This window comes from Gymnodraco acuticeps, unplaced genomic scaffold (assembly GCF_902827175.1).
Source record: "Gymnodraco acuticeps unplaced genomic scaffold, fGymAcu1.1, whole genome shotgun sequence".
In the NCBI taxonomy this organism is placed as follows: Eukaryota; Metazoa; Chordata; class Actinopteri; order Perciformes; family Bathydraconidae; genus Gymnodraco; species Gymnodraco acuticeps.
In genome coordinates this window covers 188,055-209,273 of record NW_022992197.1, presented here as the reverse complement: position 1 = coordinate 209,273, position 21,219 = coordinate 188,055, and the positions used below count along the sequence as shown (strand labels likewise).

Sequence of the window (21,219 nt, the reverse complement as noted above, 5' to 3'; positions counted from 1 at the left end):
ATTTGTGTTCAACATGTAAGAAGTAGAAGTACAGGTATTTGAGTTCAACATGTGAGAAGTAGAAAGTACAGGTATTTGAGTTCAACATGTGAGAAGTAGAAAGTACAGGTATTTGAGTTCAACATGTAAGAAGTAGAAAAGTACAGGTATTTGAGTTCAACATGTGAGAAGTAGAAAGTACAGGTATTTGAGTTCAACATGTGAGAAGTAGAAAGTACAGGTATTTGAGTTCAACATGTAAGAAGTAGAAAGTACAGGTATTTGTGTTCAACATGTAAGAAGTAGAAAGTACAGGTATTTGAGTTCAACATGTGAGAAGTAGAAAGTACAGGTATTTGAGTTCAACATGTACGAAGTAGAAAGTACAGATATTTGAGTTCAACATGTGAGAAGTAGAAAGTACAGGTATTTGAGTTCAACATGTGAACAGTAGAAAGTACAGGTATTTGAGTTCAACATGTAAGAAGTAGAAAGTACAGGTATTTGTGTTCAACATGTAAGAAGTAGAAAGTACAGGTATTTGAGTTCAACATGTGAGAAGTAGAAAGTACAGGTATTTGAGTTCAACATGTAAGAAGTAGAAAGTACAGGTATTTGTGTTCAACATGTAAGAAGTAGAAGTACAGGTATTTGAGTTCAACATGTGAGAAGTAGAAAGTACAGGTATTTGAGTTCAACATGTAAGAAGTAGAAAGTACAGGTATTTGGGTTCAACATGTAAGAAGTAGAAAGTACAGGGTATTTGTGTTCAACATGTAAGAAAGTAGAAAGTACAGGTATTTGTGTTCAACATGTAAGAAGTAGAAAGTACAGGTATTTGAGTTCAACATGTGAGAAGTAGAAAGTACAGGTATTTGAGTTCAACATGTGAGAAGTAGAAAGTACAGGTATTTGTGTTCAACATGTAAGAAGTAGAAAGTACAGGTATTTGTGTTCAACATGTAAGAAGTAGAAAGTACAGGTATTTGAGTTCAACATGTAAGAAGTAGAAAGTACAGGTATTTGAGTTCAACATGTGAGAAGTAGAAAGTACAGGTATTTGAGTTCAACATGTAAGAAGTAGAAAGTACAGGTATTTGAGTTCAACATGTGAGAAGTAGAAAGTACAGGTATTTGAGTTCAACATGTGAGAAGTAGAAAAGTACAGGTATTTGAGTTCAACATGTACGAAGTAGAAAGTACAGGTATTTGAGTTCAACATGTAAGAAGTAGAAAGTACAGATATTTGAGTTCAACATGTAAGAAGTAGAAAGTACAGGTATTTGTGTTCAACATGTAAGAAGTAGAAAGTACAGGTATTTGTGTTCAACATGTAAGAAGTAGAAAGTACAGGTATTTGAGTTCAACATGTAAGAAGTAGAAAGTACAGGTATTTGAGTTCAACATGTACGAAGTAGAAAGTACAGGTATTTGAGTTCAACATGTGAGAAGTAGAAAGTACAGGTATTTGAGTTCAACATGTACGAAGTAGAAAGTACAGGTATTTGAGTTCAACATGTAAGAAGTAGAAAGTACAGATATTTGAGTTCACATGTAAGAAGTAGAAAGTACAGGTATTTGTGTTCAACATGTTAAGAAGTAGAAAGTACAGGTATTTGTGTTCAAACATGTAAGAAGTAGAAAGTACAGGTATTTGAGTTCAACATGTAAGAAGTAGAAAGTAAAGGTATTTGAGTTCAACATGTGAGAAGTAGAAAGTACAGGCATTTGAGTTCAACATGTAAGAAGTAGAAAGTACAGGTATTTGAGTTCAACATGTAAGAAGTAGAAAGTACAGGTATTTGAGTTCAACATGTAAGAAGTAGAAAGTACAGGTATTTGAGTTCAACATGTAAGAAGTAGAAAGTACAGGTATTTGAGTTCAACATGTGAGAAGTAGAAAGTACAGGTATTTGAGTTCAACATGTGAGAAGTAGAAAGTACAGGTATTTGTGTTCAACATGTAAGAAGTAGAAAGTACAGGTATTTGAGTTCAACATGTAAGAAGTAGAAAGTACAGGTATTTGAGTTCAACATGTAAGAAGTAGAAAGTACAGGTATTTGAGTTCAACATGTAAGAAGTAGAAAGTACAGGTATTTGAGTTCAACATGTAAGAAGTAGAAAGTACAGGTATTTGAGTTCAACATGTGAGAAGTAGAAAGTACAGGTATTTGTGTTCAACATGTAAGAAGTAGAAAGTACAGGTATTTGAGTTCAACATGTAAGAAGTAGAAAGTACAGGTATTTGAGTTCAACATGTGAGAAGTAGAAAGTACAGGTATTTGAGTTCAACATGTAAGAAGTAGAAAGTACAGGTATTTGTGTTCAACATGTGAGAAGTAGAAAGTACAGGTATTTGTGTTCAACATGTAAGAAGTAGAAAGTACAGGTATTTGAGTTCAACATGTAAGAAGTAGAAAGTACAGGTATTTGAGTTCAACATGTAAGAAGTAGAAAGTACAGGTATTTGAGTTCAACATGTAAGAAGTAGAAAGTACAGGTATTTGTGTTCAACATGTAAGAAGTAGAAAGTACAGGTATTTGAGTTCAACATGTAAGAAGTAGAAAGTACAGGTATTTGAGTTCAACATGTAAGAAGTAGAAAGTACAGGTATTTGAGTTCAACATGTGAGAAGTAGAAAGTACAGGTATTTGAGTTCAACATGTAAGAAGTAGAAAGTACAGGTATTTGTGTTCAACATGTAAGAAGTAGAAAGTACAGGTATTTGTTTTCAACATGTAAGAAGTAGAAAGCACAGGTATTTGTGTTCAACATGTAAGAAGTAGAAAGTACAGGTATTTGTGTTCAACATATAAGAAGTAGAAAGTAAAAAGTGGTCAGAAAAATAAGTAGTTGAGTAAAGTACTGATACCAGAAACATGTACTTAAGTACAGTAACCAAGTATTTGTACTCCATACTTCCCACCTCTGATAATTATTGTTCCCACCTCTCTGTTCCTCCTGTAGTCCCGGAGCCTCCTCAGATCCAGCGCCACATGGAGCCTCAGTCTGTGGAGGCGGGGAAGCCGGCCCGGTTCTCCGTGCAGGTGAGCGGGGTCCCGGCTCCGCAGGTGTCCTGGTTCAAGAACTCCCAGGCGCTGTCCGCAGGCTTCAAGTGTAAGTTCCTGCACGACGGCGCCGAGCACTCGCTGCTGCTCATCGAGGTTTTCCCCGAGGACGCCGCCGTGTACCACTGTGAGGCCAAGAACGAGCACGGAGCCGCCAGCAGCACGGCCGCGCTGCACGTGGAAGGTGAGGCGGGGAGTGTATATTTCAGACAACAGTCACACAGATTAGAGATGTGTACAATTCAAGATACAATTACAATGATATACAGTTAAGTAACTTTTAAAGTAAGAAATGAATTGAACATATATACTTGTTTGGGTAGTGAAAGTGAAGGGAGGTGCAGGAAACAGAGAGTGTGAACACATGTTGACGCAGGTGTGTGTGTGTGTGTGCAGTGTCGGAGGTTGTGTCTCCGGACTCAGCAGCCACAGTGGCCCCCCCGGTGGTGATGAGCCCCATCAGCAGCACCTCCGCCCGCGAGGGAGAGCCGGCGCGCTTCCAGTGCCGAGTGCGAGGAGACGGTGAGGGGAACACGAGTCACTCACGTCCTTAAAGAGTGTTATTGCTAAATGTTGTGTGTTGAACATCCCTGATCACAGCAGGATTTGGAAAAACTTGTCCATGCTTTTATCTTCAGTAGACTCGACTACTGCAATGGTGTCTTCACAGGTCTCACTAAAAAATCTATTAGGAAGCTGCAGCTAATTCAGAACGCTGCTGCTCGAGTCCTCACTAACACTAAGAAAGTGGATCACATCACTCCAGTTCTGAAGTCTTTACACTGGCTTCCTGTGTGTCAAAGAATATATTTCAAAATACTGCTGCTGGTTTATAAAGCACTGAATGGTTTAGGCCCAAAATACATTTCTGACCTCCTGCTAAATTATGAACCATCCAGATCTCTCAGGTCTTCAGGGACTGGTCAGCTTTCTGTCCCCAGAGTCAGAACTAAACATGGTAAAGCAGCGTTCAGTTATTATGCTCCAAATATCTGGAACAAACTCCCAGAAACCTGCAGGTCCGCTACAACTCTGACTACTTTCAAATCCAGGCTGAAGACTTTTCTTTTTGTCGCTGCTTTTAATTGAACTATTCATATCTTAGACTGCACTGTAACTTTTATCCATGTACTTTTTTCTTTTAATGTTTAATTGACAGCACTGTAACTTTTATCCATGTATTTTTTCTTTTAATGTTTATTTTATTAGCTTTTCTTTTTAATGACTGATTTTAAATGCCATTTTTCTTAATCTCTTTCATTTTTTGTAAAGCACTTTGAATTGCCTTGTGTTGAAAAGTGCTATATAAATAAACTTGCCTTGCCTTGCCTTGATCATCTCTGAGAAACTGATAAATGATTCCCGGACAAAGTTTGTCTTGTGTTATATTTAATAAAGAAAGTTAATATAAAGTGAGATGGATCTGAAATGCAGGAACAGAGCAGCTTCATCCTCAGAGGAGAGAGAGGTTCTGCTCACAGGTTACAGTCACAGAGAAAACATCTAACTGGTCCCACCCTCACCTTCTCATCCCATCATTAAACTATGAACCCCCCAGTCCTTAACCATGTGCAGATCCGCCTTTACCCTCCTGAAATGTGACTGGTCCCACCCTCACCTTCTCATCCCATCATTAAACTATGAACCCCCCAGTCCTTAACCATGTGCAGATCCGCCTTTACCCTCCTGAAATGTGACTGGTCCCACCCTCACCTTCTCATCCCATCATTAAACTATGAACCCCCCAGTCCTTAACCATGTGCAGATCCGCCCTTTACCCTCCTGAAATGTGACTGGTCCCACCCTCACCTTCTCATCCCATCATTAAACTATGAACCCCCCAGTCCTTAACCATGTGCAGATCCGCCTTTACCCTCCTGAAATGTGACTGGTCCCACCCTCACCTTCTCATCCCATCATTAAACTATGAACCCCCCAGTCCTTAACCATGTGCAGATCCGCCTTTACCCTCCTGAAATGTGACTGGTCCCACCCTCACCTTCTCATCCCATCATTAAACTATGAACCCCCCAGTCCTTAACCATGTGCAGATCCGCCTTTACCCTCCTGAAATGTGACTGGTCCCACCCTCACCTTCTCATCCCATCATTAAACTATGAACCCCCCAGTCCTTAACCATGTGCAGATCCACCTTTACCCTCCTGAAATGTGACTGGTCCCACCCTCACCTTCTCATCCCATCATTAAACTATGAACCCCCCAGTCCTTAACCATGTGCAGATCCACCTTTACCCTCCTGAAATGTGAACCCTGAACACATGTCTCTGTTGAACACATGTAGGACTACAAATACTATTTAAAGGAGTAAAGGGCAATCAGAGTACAAGACATAATCTATATATATTATTTAAATGATTATATGAACATTTGACACAACAATAACCTCATGAATGTTTTGGTTTTCGCAGACGTGAAGATCAGCTGGTTCCACGGACAGAAGGAGATCAAGCAGTCGGACTTCTTCCGGATGTCTCAGTTTGACGACAGCTGTCAGCTGGAGATCTCCAGAGTTTACCCCGAGGACGAGGGCGAGTACAGCCTCCGGGCGACCAACGCAGCGGGGACGGTGTCCTGCAGCGCCGCGCTCAGCCTGGACGGTGAGTCTGGGACCAAGAGGGGTTCACTTGGAGAAAGAAGGGGTTAAAGACGCATTAGAGTTGCTTTTCTCTCTGTGGTGTTGCAAACAATATCACAGAACTGCCTTCCTCTTTTTCTAATTCCCAGAAGCAACTCAAATATAAAACAGATCAGCTGTTAGCTTCAGTTTCTACCCTCAGTTGCATGTTGGGTAACTTCCACCAGACATGACTGGTTTCAGACTGGTTTCAGACTGGTTTCAGACTGGTTTCAGTCTGGTTTCAGACTGGTTTCAGACTGGTTTCAGACTGGTTTCAGACAGGTTTCAGACAGGTTTCAGACTGGTTTCAGACTGGTTTCAGACAGGTTTCAGACAGGTTTCCGACAGGTTTCAGACTAGTTTCAGACTGGTTTCAGACTGGTTTCAGACTGGTTTCAGACAGGTTTCCGACAGGTTTCAGACTGGTTTCAGACTGGTTTCAGACTGGTTTCAGACTGGTTTCAGACTGGGTTCAGACTAGTTTCAGACTAGTTTCAGACTAGTTTCAGACAGGTTTCAGACTAGTTTCAGACTAGTTTCAGACTAGTTTCAGACTGGTTTCAGACTGGTTTCAGACTGGTTTCAGACTAGTTTCAGACAGGTTTCAGACTAGTTTCAGACTGGTTTCAGACAGGTTTCAGACTGGTTTCAGACTGGTTTCAGACTGGTTTCAGACTGGGTTCAGACAGGTTTCAGACTAGTTTCAGACTGGTTTCAGACTGGTTTCAGACTGGGTTCAGACAGGGTTTCAGACTGGGTTCAGACAGGTTTCAGACTAGTTTCAGACTAGTTTCAGACTAGTTTCAGACTGGTTTCAGACTGGTTTCAGACTGGTTTCAGACTGGTTTCAGACTGGGTTCAGACAGGTTTCAGACTAGTTTCAGACTAGTTTCAGACTAGTTTCAGACTGGTTTCAGACTGGTTTCAGACTGGTTTCAGACTAGTTTTCAGACAGGTTTCAGACTAGTTTCAGACTGGTTTCAGACAGGTTTCAGACAGGTTTCAGACTGGTTTCAGACTGGTTTCAGACTAGTTTCAGACTAGTTTCAGACTGGTTTCAGACTGGTTTCAGACTGGTTTCAGACAGGTTTCAGACTAGTTTCAGACTGGTTTCAGACAGGTTTCAGACAGGTTTCAGACTGGTTTCAGACTGGGTTCAGACAGGTTTCAGACTAGTTTCAGACTAGTTTCAGACTAGTTTCAGACTGGTTTCAGACTGGTTTCAGACTGGTTTCAGACTAGTTTCAGACAGGTTTCAGACTAGTTTCAGACTGGTTTCAGACAGGTTTCAGACAGGTTTCAGACTGGTTTCAGACTGGTTTCAGACTGGGTTCAGACAGGTTTCAGACTAGTTTCAGACTAGTTTCAGACTAGTTTCAGACTGGTTTCAGACTGGTTTCAGACTGGTTTCAGACTAGTTTCAGACTAGTTTCAGACTAGTTTCAGACTGGTTTCAGACTGGGTTCAGACAGGTTTCAGACTAGTTTCAGACTAGTTTCAGACTAGTTTCAGACTGGTTTCAGACTGGTTTCAGACTGGTTTCAGACTAGTTTCAGACAGGTTTCAGACTAGTTTCAGACTGGTTTCAGACAGGTTTCAGACTGGTTTCAGACTAGTTTCAGACTGGTTTCAGACAGGTTTCAGACAGGTTTCAGACAGGTTTCAGACTGGTTTCAGACTGGTTTCAGACTAGTTTCAGACTAGTTTCAGACTGGTTTCAGACTGGTTTCAGACTGGTTTCAGACTGGTTTCAGACTAGTTTCAGACTGGTTTCAGACAGGTTTCAGACAGGTTTCAGACTGGTTTCAGACTAGTTTCAGACTGGTTTCAGACTAGTTTCAGACAGGTTTCAGACTGGGTTCAGACTGGTTTCAGACTAGTTTCAGACTGGTTTCAGACTAGTTTCAGACAGGTTTCAGACAGGTTTCAGATTGGTTCCAGACTGGTTTCAGACTGGTTTCAGACAGGTTTCAGACTAGTTTCAGACAGGTTTCAGACTGGTTTCAGACTGGTTTCAGACTGGGTTTCAGACTGGTTTCAAGCTGTGCTGACTGGGATGAATCTAGATGCAATAATCTCACGCTCCTCGGCGGTCTTCTTTCAGGCGTCCGACAGCGAGAGTCTTCTGTCTCTCAGCGCCTCCTCTCCACCAGCCACTCCTCCGTAAAGAAGCCGACTCTCGGCCACAAGCCGGTGTTCCTGCAGCCGATCAGCAGCTGCTCGGTGCCGCACGGCGAGGTCGCTCGTTTCCACGCCTGCGTCTCCGGCACGCCGCGGCCCGAGATCAGCTGGTTCCACAACGGGAGCCCGGTGCTGCCCACCAAGAACGTGGTGTTCCACTTCGACGAGGCCACGCACACCGCCATGCTCCTCATCGTGGACGCCTTCCCAGAACACGCCGGAGCGTACACCTGCAGCGCTGCAAACACCGCCGGGGAGGTCGTCTGCACCGCCACGCTCACCGTTACCACCGCACAAGAAGAAGAAGGTAACGGTGGGATGGATGCAGCCAGACTTCCTTTGTAAAATCAATCCACTTCCTGCAAGATTAACGCTCCTCCTCCTGTTCCTCCAACACTGCCAGGGATGTCCTGAACACGTCTGCCAAATAAAGAGCGACTTAAATGTGTTTTAAATGATTAGATCCTTGTCGCATCAGAAAGCACATTATTGACTTCTATCTATTTAAGTTTCAAAGTCCCAGGCTCCTCCTTCAATGTAAATACAATATTATTAACAATAAGAAGAGACATCAAATAGTCTCTAAGATCTAACGAATTCATTTCCTAAACCTATACCTCCTAGAAAGATCCTCTTCCTGTGAGATTAACGTTCCTCCAACACCTCCAGGAATGTCCTGAACACGTCTGCCGAATAAATACTTAAAGAGCGTCATACATATGTTTGAATCCTCCTGATTTGATCCTAGCATCAGGAACCACATTATTGACATCTATCTATTAAAGTTTCAAAGCTTTATTGTCATATACACAACAGCTGAAGTCCCAGGCTCCTCCATCAATGCAAAATACAATACACTTAAGATAAAGAGACATCAAATAGTCTCTAAAATAGACATTCATTAATAGAATCATTGTGCAAGGTAACGAATGAACTTCCTAACCCTCCTAAAAAGATCCTCTTCCTGCCAGATGAATTTGCCCTCCTTATAGTCCACGATGAACCGAAGCACTCTGCAAAGTGTGTATTTAAAAAGAGCTTAAAATATCCTTTAAATGCCCCTCCGATGATATACAAACACCTACGCCATGGCTGCATCCCACCCGGTGTGAACAGCGATCTGTCGGGACATCCCTCCCCAGCTCTGACTAACCCAGCCGCCCTGACGGAGGTCTCACTGTGTGTTTGAATCCCGGGATGATCACCTCTCCACCTTCCTCCTCACTCCTCCTCTTCCTCCGTCCTCACTCCCTCTCCCGCTCAGGGAAACTGCATGAAACTCTTGATTATAACCTTCCTCCGTCCTGCAGGAAACCCTTCTGTATCCCCGCCCTGTGTTCCTGTCCGTAATACTCCACCGTGTTTCTTACAGTGTTTGATTTCTCCCTTTGCCCAAAACATGCTGGTTCAAACCCAGTAAGAGTCACAGACCTGGTGGACTCAAATGTATTTGCTTTATGTGTTTGGCTCCAGTCTATTAGTTTACTTCCGGCACATAGTGACATCACTATGGACCACTCGCGCTCCTATTGGCTAGCGCTCCAACACATCGTACGTTATTTTGTAAAAGTATAACCTCTATGACCAAGAATACATTTTTTATAATGTAACTGCATTTAGATGTACTCTCAGAGAAGCTTTACTTTCAAGGTTGTTGTATCAGACTCAACTCATGGAGCCCAAACACAGAAGGAGAATCCTGTTGAGTCAAACAAAGAAAAAGTAATCAATGTGTAAATCCGGTTCTTCTTTATGGGAATGAACACGTGACAGGAAATGTTTTTCAGACCCCCACTGCAGTTATTAAGATAAATGTGAACTAACGCCGTCTCTTCCCCCCACAGTGACTCACGTGAGGGAGCAGATCGAAGCCGAGATCGAGCAAGAAGTCAAAGGTAAGGCCATGTCAGATTCCTGGTTAAAAGCTCCAGATAGTTATCACACCTGAGCATTTGGTGTACAAATTCGGGACAGTTTGACTAGATTTCTCTTTATAAAGATCTATTTCAAAAGTGGTCTGTCGGCAGGGAACTTTAAACCAAGCTTTCAGGGGACGTTTAAAGTGAATACAATGTTGAAAAGTGGAGATAAAAACCGATGCATGTTTAAAGGGTTATTTGGATTATAGTTGGCCTGCACCCACAGACTGCTTTTAGAGTTTTCTAACATGCCCTTATGTTGAACTGTCCCTTTTTAAAGGTCTTCCACAGTAGCATGTCCTCTTCATGTGTGTTGATATAAACTCTGTATTCTTCTTCCTGCTCTTGTTCTGATCATATTTCATGGGTCCCCCCAGGAGAGCCCTGATCAAACTTGCTTGTTCCAGTTTCTTTTGACTCCTTTGCGTTTTGCATCCAAAGAAACGTTTCTCTTTTTGGCATGAAGGTTCTTCTGATCTTTTCCCAGAGAAAGGCGCAGGACGCGTATCTTTTAAGGCTTCCGGACTGGCTTTGCCCTTTAAAAGATATGGAGGTTCACTGCATCTGGAACTGACATCGTCCTCCTGCAAAATATTTCTTAGCCTGGCTTGCAGATAGTGGGATGTGATTCCTGTGGTTTGCAATAAATAACACCAGTAAACTATATTAGTTCGAATAAACGCCTTCTCACCCAATTTTACAGCTTCATTTGTTTAAGATTTTGGAATATAAGATATGTGAGAGCTTTGCCTCTCACATATACCTGTGCATTTATTTCCTCAGAAGTTTAAGGATTAGAAAGGGCGTTTATTCTCCTGTCTGCAAGTCAGGTAAGGAACATTCTAGTATAAAGCCAAAGCAACTATCAAAAAGTAAAAAAACAACCGAATGTAAGCAGCCAGAAAGAAAATGCTTTTTAATGATAATAAAATAATTTATGTTTTGAAGAAATTTCCACAGACGAAGGATCAAAACTTCCTGAAGGTTTCTAATAAAAAGAATCAAGTCTTGCGTTTATTCGAACAAATATGGTGAGTGAAATTATTTCTTATGGCATTGTGACCCCCAGCATGCATTTAATATTTCCATTACTGATTCATTCAAATCCTTTTCTCTCGTTTTACCCCCCGAGGCTGCTGTTCTGACCGATGTGTGTTTATATTTGCAGAGCTGTTTTATCACAAAGAGGGAACGCAGCAGAGCGGCAGCGAACTCACCGCCACCCGGCAGCTGAGAGGAGCCTTCTCCGACACCGAAGACTTCCCCGATCAGGGCCTGGTGTCGGCCAACCGCTGCTCCAGCAGAACCTCCTCCATTAGCTCCTGGACGGAGAGCATCAAACCTTCATTCACCAAAAAACTTAAATTCCAATCAGTCCTAGAGGGAGAAGCAGTAGAGTTAAGGTGTAAACTGGTTGCATGTCCTCAACCCACCATCCTTTGGTTTCATAATAATAAATCTATCCCTAAAGATCGTAGGCGTAGGGTCGGTACTGAGAGCAAAATGCACTTGCACACGACCAGTTTGGTTATCGATTGTATCAGAGAGAAGGACTCGGGCAGTTATAAGGTAATGGCGTTTAACTCAGAGGGTTCTGCCGAGTCCACAGCATCACTTCTAGTGTCGCTGAGGGAAGAGCAGTCTGCTAACTACCTGGGCTTTGTTAAGCGCTCTGCACAAGCCCATGCAAGTGCAGAAACCATGGCCGAGCAGAGGAAAGAGAGGAAGTTCAGGGTGGACCTCAGGTGCGTTGGGTCTCCGTTTGACAAGATGTCTAAAGTTCATCAGAGGCGTTCTCGCTCTGTGGACTCTCTGGTGCGTACAGTTTACTTCAAATCTGGTTCTCATATGAAAGAAAAAGAGGTAACAGAGAAAGAGTCCAAACGTTTGGAGACCGCCTCAGAGCGCGCGCTGTCTCCTCCCCCAATGTTTGACAGGTCCGAGCGTTTTAACGACCGGTTCAGCGATATCTACTGCGACCGGCGCACCGGGGCCAGGTTCAGTGACAAGTTCAGTGACAGATGCAGCGACAGGTACAGCGACAGGTTCAGTGACACAGAGAGTCTTCACAATGAGGTGAGGACTAAACTTACAACGCTCCAAAAAGCTGTGAAGCAGAAGAAGAGGCTTTCTATCTCCACCATGTCCTCTTCTGAGTTTGAGTCAGAATCAGTTGCCAGCGAGTCGAGTTACGCCGACTACGTGGAGAGGCTCAGGGTGAAACCGGCCTCTCTGCCCGATGTTCAGCAATTCAACCGACCCTTCGATTCGGGGGAGGGTCCGAGTGAGTTTAAAAGTAGAAGCTCAAGCAGGGATCCGTCGAAGCCGCGTTCAAGGCATTCATTTGAGCCTCAAACCAGAACCAGGGCCATTCAGATCATGAGAGGTGAGCCGTTGGATACCATGGTGTCAGAAAGGAGATCAGGTGACACACGGCAGGGTAAAAAGGTTGAGAGTTTTTTGGAATCGCGGGCAGAAGCTAGATACAAGCAAATGGTAAGTGAGTCAACAAAGGTCGAGCAACGTAACCCTGAAGTCCAATACTCTGAAGGGTTAGCGTTCCCTGGAACATCCACGTACACCGAAAGCAGTGGATCTGTTGATCTGCCAAAAACAGACACATCTAGCAGGGAGAAGTTCCTCAGTGGAGAAGCATCCGCTGAAGATAGATCCACAACGGAAACAGGTGAGCAATATGAAGAGGAGGGTGAAGGGGGGTCTTTGAGGGCTCACTATGAGAAGAGCCTGGACGAAGAGAGGATGCAGTGTGAGGAAAAGCTCCTAGCCCTGCGCATCAGAAAATGGCAGCATGGGAGTATGATGGCAGAAGAGAAGACGTTTCACCCTGAAACTGATCTGCCAACCCCTGCACAGATGCAGTACATGGAGCCAGCGGGGCACATGCACACCCAACAGCAAGCGACACAATCAGTAACTGGAGAAAGTGAAACCTCATCTTTCCATAAATCACCCAGAGTTAAGGCAAGGATGGTAGATCCTGAAGCTACAACACCAAGATCACCTCAAGTAAAAGCCAGAGGAGACGAAGCAGCAATGTGTGCCACAGCAGAAGCCGAATCAGAAGAAGTAGGGGCACACCTAATGCTGGCACCAACATCTCCCAGGGTAAAAGCAAGAGCAGACATGGAAGTGGAGTTGTCGCCAAGAGCAAAAGCCTGCGCGGAGGACAGACTCGGAGAATCACCCAGGCTAAGGCAGGCCAAAACTACCAAAGAGAGGTTCCTTGGTACAGGTGCAACACCAGAAACAGGTGAGCAATATGAAGAGGAGGGTGGAGGGGAGTCTTTGAGAGAGCAGTATGAGAAGAGCCTGGATGAAGAGAGGATGCAGTGTGAGGAAAAGCTCCTAGCCCTGCGGATCAGAAAATGGCAGCAAGGGAGTATGATGGCAGAAGAGAAGACGATTCACCCTGAAACTGATCTGCCAACCCCTGCACAGATGCAGTACATGGAGCCAGCGGGGCACATGCACACCCAACAGCAAGCGACACAATCAGTAACTGGAGAAAGTGAAACTTCATCTTTCCATAAATCACCCAGAGTTAAGGCAAGGATGGTAGATCCTGAAGCTACAACACCCAGATCACCTCAAGTAAAAGCCAGAGGAGACGAAGCAGCAATGTGTGCCACAGCAGAAGCCGAATCAGAAGAAGTAGGGGCACACCTAATGCTGGCACCAACATCTCCCAGGGTAAAAGCAAGAGCAGACATGGAAGTGGAGTTGTCGCCAAGAGCAAAAGCCCGGGCGGAGGACAGACTCGGAGAATCACCCAGGCTAAGGCAGGCCAAAACTACCAAAGAGAGGTTCCTTGGTACAGGTGTAACACCAGAAACAGGTGAGCAATATGAAGAGGAGGGTGGAGGGGAGTCTTTGAGGGAGCAGTATGAGAAGAGCCTGGATGAAGAGAGGATGAAGTGTGAGGAAAAACTCCTAGCCCTGCGGATCAGGAAATGGCAGCATGGTGTGCGAATGTCAGAGGAAGAGACACCTGAAACGGACCTACCTGCAGAGACACAGTACATGGAGCCTGAAGGGCACATGAACCCCCATCTGGAGGCAGTGGATAAGAGAGTGACTGTAGAACATGCTGACATGTCGGCACCAAAGTCCCTTAAACAGAGTCAAGATGAAACCTCTGCCCCCTCGCCTAAATCCAGAAGGAAATCTAGACAAGGAGATTTGGAAATTGAGGCTTCAATGGCACACAAATCTCCCAGAATAAAAGGAAGAGCCGTAGAAGTAGGAGCATCACCAATAACTAAAGTCAGAGCAGAGAAGATGTTGTTTGAGAGGACAACAGAAGAACGTGAGCTCCAGCTGTCGAGAGAGAACTTATCCGAGCTGAAGAGTGAAAGTGAGAAGTTTGTCAGTGAAGAGGAGGCTCTGAATCAGCGGATAATGAAGTGGCAGGAGAACGTTTTGATGGAACAAGAGGAAGTTGTCAAGCCGGAATCCGACTGGGAGGAGGGTTACTCTAAGATCCAGGCGGAGAAGACCACAGACGTCGGAAGAGAATCAGCTCCTCAACCTGAAGTGGTCCGAAGCAGGAAAACCTCCTCGGGCAAAACAGCCAAAGAGAAGTTCCTCCAGAGCGTGACGGTTCCCGCCGGTTTCCAAGATCAGCTGGCTGAGAGTCTGCAGTGGCCGCCTGCTGAGGCTCTGCCTACAGAGGGCCGGGAGACCAGGCTGCAAAGGGATAGTGAATACTTTGTTAGTGAGGAGGAAGCACTTGCTCAGCGCATCCTGAAGTGGCAACAGGATGGTGTCGAGCAAGAGGAGGTAGCTGAACTGGAGTCCGAGTGGTCTTTGGACAATCAAGGAAAACAGCCTGGCTCCGGGATGCTGTCCCATGGTGTCCTTTCTCCTTCAAGTGAACTTCCACCTCCAACTCTTGGTGGTGGAGCCTCGTCAACAACTACTGCCGGGTACGAGCACGCTACTATTGGTGAGTCTTCTTCCATAAGAAGGCAAACCCCTGCATATGCTGGTCTACCACACCAGCCCAAAGGAAATGATAGAATGGGTCTGGAAGCTTCACCATTTCAGAGTTACTCTCCAACCCAAACTACTACTGTGCCATTTGAGAGCCCAGATAAGCCTTCAGGAGAGTTTTCACCACTCGGGAGTCACTTTCCACAGGAGGAAGTGGGCAAAGATGCAGAGATGAGTCGGAGCAGGCAGGAATATGCAATGACTGCAGTTAAATCCATCAGCAAACGTTTCCAGTCAGATGTAAAAGAGGAGAGGGTGATGAGAGAGGAGACGGGAACTAACAGAGAGAGCAGCGATCGGAGACAACAGAAAGATTTTGCAGGTGTTAAAAGAGAGGAAGTAAGCAGAGAGTCCATTAGGTCAAAACAGGGTGGAGACACGAGTGAAGAAAGCATTGAACTCGGAGCTATCAAGAAGGACGAGAGGAGAGTCCAAGATGAGGCAGATTTGAAAGAATTTAATAGGATGAAGGAAAGGGAAACAAGTGCCGGGGGATCCCGTCCAGTATTTGTGAAAGAAATATCTTCGGCTCAAGTAGAAATTGGTGAGATGACAGAGTTTACCTGCCAGTTCCAGGGTGACCCTCTGCCCACCGTCACCTGGCTCAAAGACGGACACCAATTAGCCCACAACCCTGACTATGATATCATGAGCAAATCTAACACATCAAAGCTCACCGTCTTCTATCCAACTACAGACCACGAGGGGACATACGACAGTGTCATAACCAATAAACATGGCAAATCCATCTGCAGCGGCACTCTCGAAATCTCTGACAAAAAGGTGATGAGAATGTCAGTGGCCACACAGGAAGTGGTAGTTACGGAGGGTGCAGAAACCCAGGAAAGCTTTATCGAAGCAGAACTTAAGACCTTCACGGATTCAGGAAAAGCGACGTTACACGTGCCTCAAGCGGTGATCCACAAACGCCGCTCCTCGGATGAGTCTTTTAGCTCCTCACCTGTAGAAATCAGAATCACCGCCGCCACGCCGCTCCCTGAGATGAGAGAGGACATCAGAGAGGACGAACCTCAGGAGGTCCCGGAGAAAATCTCAGAAGTGCCAAGCGACGAGGGTGCATCTCAGACTGTCAAACACAAATTCACTTTCTCATTCGATACGGCTGGTGAAGCTCCTCACGCTGTCAGCGAATTTGAGAATATCAGCTGTTCTGAGGGCAACATGGCTGTGGTCACAGGTACCTCTGAACCTGTGCAATTTGCAGAGGGCGCTGGTTTTACTCCAGTAAGGAGGTCTCCTGTTGGCTCAACCGAAGATGCAAAGAAAGCTGCCATCATTCACACTAAAGACACTATCACTCAGAGTTCACAAGCTCCATCAGAGTTGGCCAAAGCCCCAACATCCAGACCCAGTATCTCCAGAGAGCCTCCAAGTGTATCCGGATGTGGTCTGCAGGCTTCGGCTGCTGTTATAAAAGTCTCTCAGATTAAACAAGCTTTTGAGTCGGAATCGCCAGTTGCATTACAGACCCAAAGCTCTCCTGAGGAGCAGAGAGAGGCAACACATTTCCCTGAAGAGTTTATACCCGCAGTGGCCATTTCCCTTGACCAGCAGGAACAAGTCATTGACACCCTGCCTGCAGAAGATGCAGTTTGTCTTGCTACTGCTATGACAGGAAATCCCAGTTCTCCCAAAGCTCTTCCTGACTCACCAGAGGCCTCCCATCCAACCTCCTCTCTGCAGAAAGAACGCAAGATCTCTGGGATATCTAGGGATGTTGAACAAGGTGCAGTTTCAGCAGAAAGCCATGGCGAACTTACACAATTTGTGGAAGAAGTACAGGAGTCTCCCGACTTGGTCAGGCCTAAAGCACAGAAACCAGCTCCATTAACAGAACAAGTGGAGGCATGTGAAATGGAGATGCTGAGGGATCAGCCTGTGCGTACATTTGACAAAACTGGCAGCTTTTTCCCTTTCAAGCCGGATAAAGTCCCTGCAGTAAAACGCACTGTTAAGACTTCAGCTCCAGTTGAAGAAGCCGTCAAGCCTAAAACCATTTCTAAATCTCTCAAACATGAGAAACAAATTGCAGTAGAAGGGTCTTCCTCTCATCACAGTGAGGCTGAAGTTGACAGTACTTTACATTCTGGCGAGACGCTGGTTTCAAATCCAGAGCCCTCCTTGGACAGTGGTGTCTTCCTCAGTATGCCAGAGTCCCAGGCTGACGTGACAGAGGTAGCAGAAGAAGTGGCTGGGGATGAAGTTGAGCCTCATGTACAAATCAAGAGTGAAGATGGGGGGATTGAAGTCATGGAGCCAGAACCTGCAACACTTGTTGTCGAGCCTAAAGGAGGCAACAGTGTTGAACCTCTTGAGGAAGCTCCAGCTGCTGCTGAGGGACCTCAAAGGCAGGTTGCATCTTTACAGGAAGGAGTTTTGGACAAAGCTGAAGCTGAAGCTGGAGGAGCAGCAGCAGCTGGCTCAATGGAGGAAGAGGAGGTAACCTTTGGTGCTGTGTATGACTTTTACAACCCTCCAACAGACTGGGGAAGACCCCTGTCCCCTGAGTCTGAGATGTCCATAGAGATCGGCAGCACCGTGAGTGAGGACCTAGCCGAGATGGCCGAGCGGTTCTACACCCCAGGCTCTTCCACCGAGGTCTCGCAACCAATTGCAGAGTCCTTCCAAACCCCCGAGTCTCACATGTCCTTTCAAACTCCAAGTTCGGATACTTCTGGTGGGTTTAGGACCCCTAAGGAATACCCCTTCTCCCCCATGGATCATAAGCGACCCTCGACAGGAGGCTCCAGCGAGAGGTTTTTCTCACCAATGCAGTTCCTGATGTCTCCCGGTGACGAGGGCATTGAGACAGTGGATGACAACCTATACCTCACCAAGGGACTAGGACCTTTAGGCCTGTCAACCCTTCAGGAGAAAGTGCAGGGAATCCCTCCGGCCTTTCTCAAACCTCTCGTCAAGAAAAGAGTGTTTGAAAATGACTCTCTAACGTTTTACGCTGAGGTGTTTGGCCTGCCTTCCCCTCAGGTGAATTGGTTCTGCAACGGAAACCAGCTGTTGGCCAACGACAGAGTCAAAACGGAGAGAGATGGTGATAGCATCTCGCTAACAATTCACAATGTCACAAAAGCTGATCAGGGGGAATACATCTGCGAGGCCGTGAACTACGTTGGGGAAGCTAGAAGTGTTGCTTTAGTTGTTGTCGTATCGCAGGAAGTCAGGTTCATGCCGGCCCCCCCTAATGTCACCCATCAGCATGTGATGGAGTTTGACGTTGAGGACGATGACTCCTCTCGGTCTACTTCCCCTCAGGAGATTCTGCTCGAAGTAGAGTTGGATGAAAGCGATGTGAAAGAATTTGAGAGGCAAATTAAGATCATCACCATTCCCGAATACACGGCCGACAACAAAAGCATGATCATATCTCTGAACGTGCTGCCGAGTATTTATGAGGAGTGCACTGTGGACTTTGTCACGCAGGAGCATGATGATTTGAAAATAGCTTTTGAGGTCACGGAGATGCCCCCGAGGTTTATTAATCCCATCTGTGACATGGAGACCCCTGAGGACACCGCCGTCATGTTCGAGTGCTCCCTGATGGGAATACCCTCTCCTATTGTGTCCTGGTTCAAAGGTGACAAGAAAATACCTCACAATAACAAAAAATACCTGTGTTCGTCTGACGGAGACAACCACTTCCTGAAGATCTGTAAAGTCACAACACAGGATAGCGGGGTGTATACCTGTAGGGCTATTAACGTTGTCGGGGAGACTCTGTGTCGGGCGTCTCTGGTCGTGTTGAACGCCAAAGCTTTCTCAGGAAAGACCAGAGGCAGGGAGTTGACTGCTGTGTCTCTGGGAAGCGCCAAAGTTCAGCCGCAGAAGTTCGATTTGGTGGTTGGCAACACGTCGTTTGACAGCGAACAGGTCTCTGAAATTGAACTTGAGTTTGAGTTTGAGCAGGAGGCAGATGAGTCGCAGCGGGCGGTGAGGCTGGTGGCTAAAACCGACCACGAAATGAACGAGCAGGGAGAGAAATACGTTAGCATTCACTTTGACGTGTTTGCTGAACCGGCAAAAGATGACAAGATAGAGTTCAAAGGAAAGTCCTCCGATATGTGTAGCTTCCAGTTCCTGGTGACCGAGACGCCCCCTAAGTGCGTGATCCCGTTGACTAACATTACCGCAGCCGTAGGGACGCCAGTTATCCTCCAGTGTCTCGTTAGTGGTAAACCAAGCCCCACCGCAGAGTGGTACAAAGATGGAAACCCAGTCACAAATGGCAGGTGTATAATCCAGGAGAAAACTGCAGGCCATTTCAATCTGCTCATTACTAACGCAACCCAGAGTGATGGTGGGGAGTACAAATGCATAATCCAAAACACGGCCGGGTACGTTGAGACTGCCGCGCTGCTAAAGGTGTTTTAGAGGTTTGAGGTTCTGGGGCTGGTTGCACGAAGATACATTTACTACCTAATTCATGTTACTGTATATTGTTAATGCTTGACTTGTGTAGGGTTGTTTTGTGGTATTAAGGATAAACTACAAGCTGCTTTACTGCGATACATATATGACTAAAACTCATCGGTCATGAACTGGTCCCTGTTATCAGAACTTTTCCAAATGTTTACGTTTTCTTAATTGGCTCATGTTTAACCCTTCCACCAAGTTTCATAAAAATCAGTCCAGTCGTTTTTAACCAAGCCGAAGACATAAAGCTCCTGCGGATTTAATAAGTATGGCAACTACTTAACAGAAATAGAAAATATCTTTACCTTATGAGTCATTTTAAGACTTTTTGTTCTCAATGTTTGCTTTAAACTGTTTGCAAATCGCAATTACTTAAGCTGAGACTCTTCTTAATGAAGAGTCATCTTTGTGCAACCAGCCCGAAGTCATGTGGGATACACAGCGTCTTATTGCCAGCTGTGTACACTTTTTTAAGTTCTGGTAGACAATCTGGGTTTGCTGTTGTTTTCTGGTAACACTTTAAAGTGAGCTGCTTTAACATTAAATCACAGTATTTAGTCTTTACATCTCACTGACCTCAAAATACATCGAGAAGCTCAGAAAGGGTTATGAAGAAAAATAGGAATACATATCATTTACATGTTTAAACATTTAGTTTGTTAAATTAGTGACGAGAGCTGCACAGCCAGAGTAGATATGTTTTAAAATAATCTGCATTGGAAATTAAATCCAATTAAATGCATGTACTAGTTATAGTAGCTTAAATAAAAAAATAATACAACTTAAAATGTTAGTTTGTGTTTTAACATTTGAGATAAATCCCGTTATTGTGACACCCTTCATAGTTTTTGGTTTGAGCTGAAGGCAGTAGTTATTGTTAGGTCACATTTGACACAACTTACATAACGACAGTGTTTTTACAAAAAAGAATAGTTTCAAACAAGAAAGAAAACGTTGACATATTCATTCATTGCAGAAAACAAATTAATATTAACCCAAAACATTTTTTATTATAACAAATAGATTCAAAAATGTATTTAATTGACCCTTAACTTTCACAGCATTATTGATACTCTATTAGGAGAGTAATTCACACATTAAAATGTAATGCTGTCAACAAAGTCAATCTGGAAACTATCAAGAGCATTTTGTCCTAATTAGTTTTATGGTTTCTGTGGGATTTAGAACGTTTTTAGTGTGAAAGATATTTCTAGGATTTTAAAGCGAGCTGGTAAATCACAAGTAGAACACATTTTAAAAAATGGATAATACTGTGAAACTTTAAAAAGATGTTAAGTATAAGTTTTGAAGTTTTGTAAATATGTGTAATTTTAGGAGTGTATGAGTAGAAACAGGGAAATAAGTAATAAATAAATAAGATGGAAATTCATGGTGTATTTGTACAGACGTCATGTTGGTTTGTTTCAGAGTTTATATAATAAAATATTTAATGATTTAAAGTCAGAGTCTGAGTTTTCTCTTTTTGTTTTTCAAAGAGGCCGTATTCTGCTTTTTGTAGTTTGTTCTTTAGGTGGTAGTGCATGTCAATGGTCTGCAATGGATAAAATCCCTAGGTTGTGTTCCATAGTGATGTCACTATGGAACACAACTGTTGGCTAGCGCTCCAAGACATTGTACGTGATAAGGCTTCAGTAGAAGCTGCTGGGAGTCCCAGCAGCTTCGACTGAAGCCTTCCCCCACTCCGGGGACTTCCGGCCGGGGACTCCAGGTCCTAGCCAACTAGCCAACAGTTGTGTTCCATAGTGACATCACTATGGCAGTATACGCCGTGAAGTGGTTTGCGGCCTGCCAGTAAACCCAAAGCAGAAGAAGAAGAAGTGACGTCAGCGGCTTCATTTGCCTAATCCTCCCTCAGGGACTTATTCCAGTGTGAACGCGATCTGTACTAAGAAGTCTTTAGTTCTCATGAACTAAGTACGGCAAAGTACTTGGTGTGAAAACGCCTATTG

The 21,219-nt window shown here is 44.5% G+C and overlaps 1 protein-coding gene across 1 annotated transcript in view; it reads left to right on the top strand.

The window, feature by feature from the left end:
• LOC117539379 (titin-like) overlaps positions 1–20,709 on the top strand; it is a gene marked incomplete at its 5' end in the record, with an annotated part of 38,549 nt that extends 17,840 nt beyond the window's left edge. The window contains 6 exon segments of the mRNA XM_034205529.1: positions 2,949–3,233; positions 3,446–3,571; positions 5,479–5,667; positions 7,792–8,175; positions 9,713–9,763; positions 10,956–20,709. Of these exon segments, the coding sequence (XP_034061420.1) occupies positions 2,949–3,233; positions 3,446–3,571; positions 5,479–5,667; positions 7,792–8,175; positions 9,713–9,763; positions 10,956–19,207 (9,287 nt within the window).
• Between the last annotated feature and the right edge of the window lie 510 nt (positions 20,710–21,219).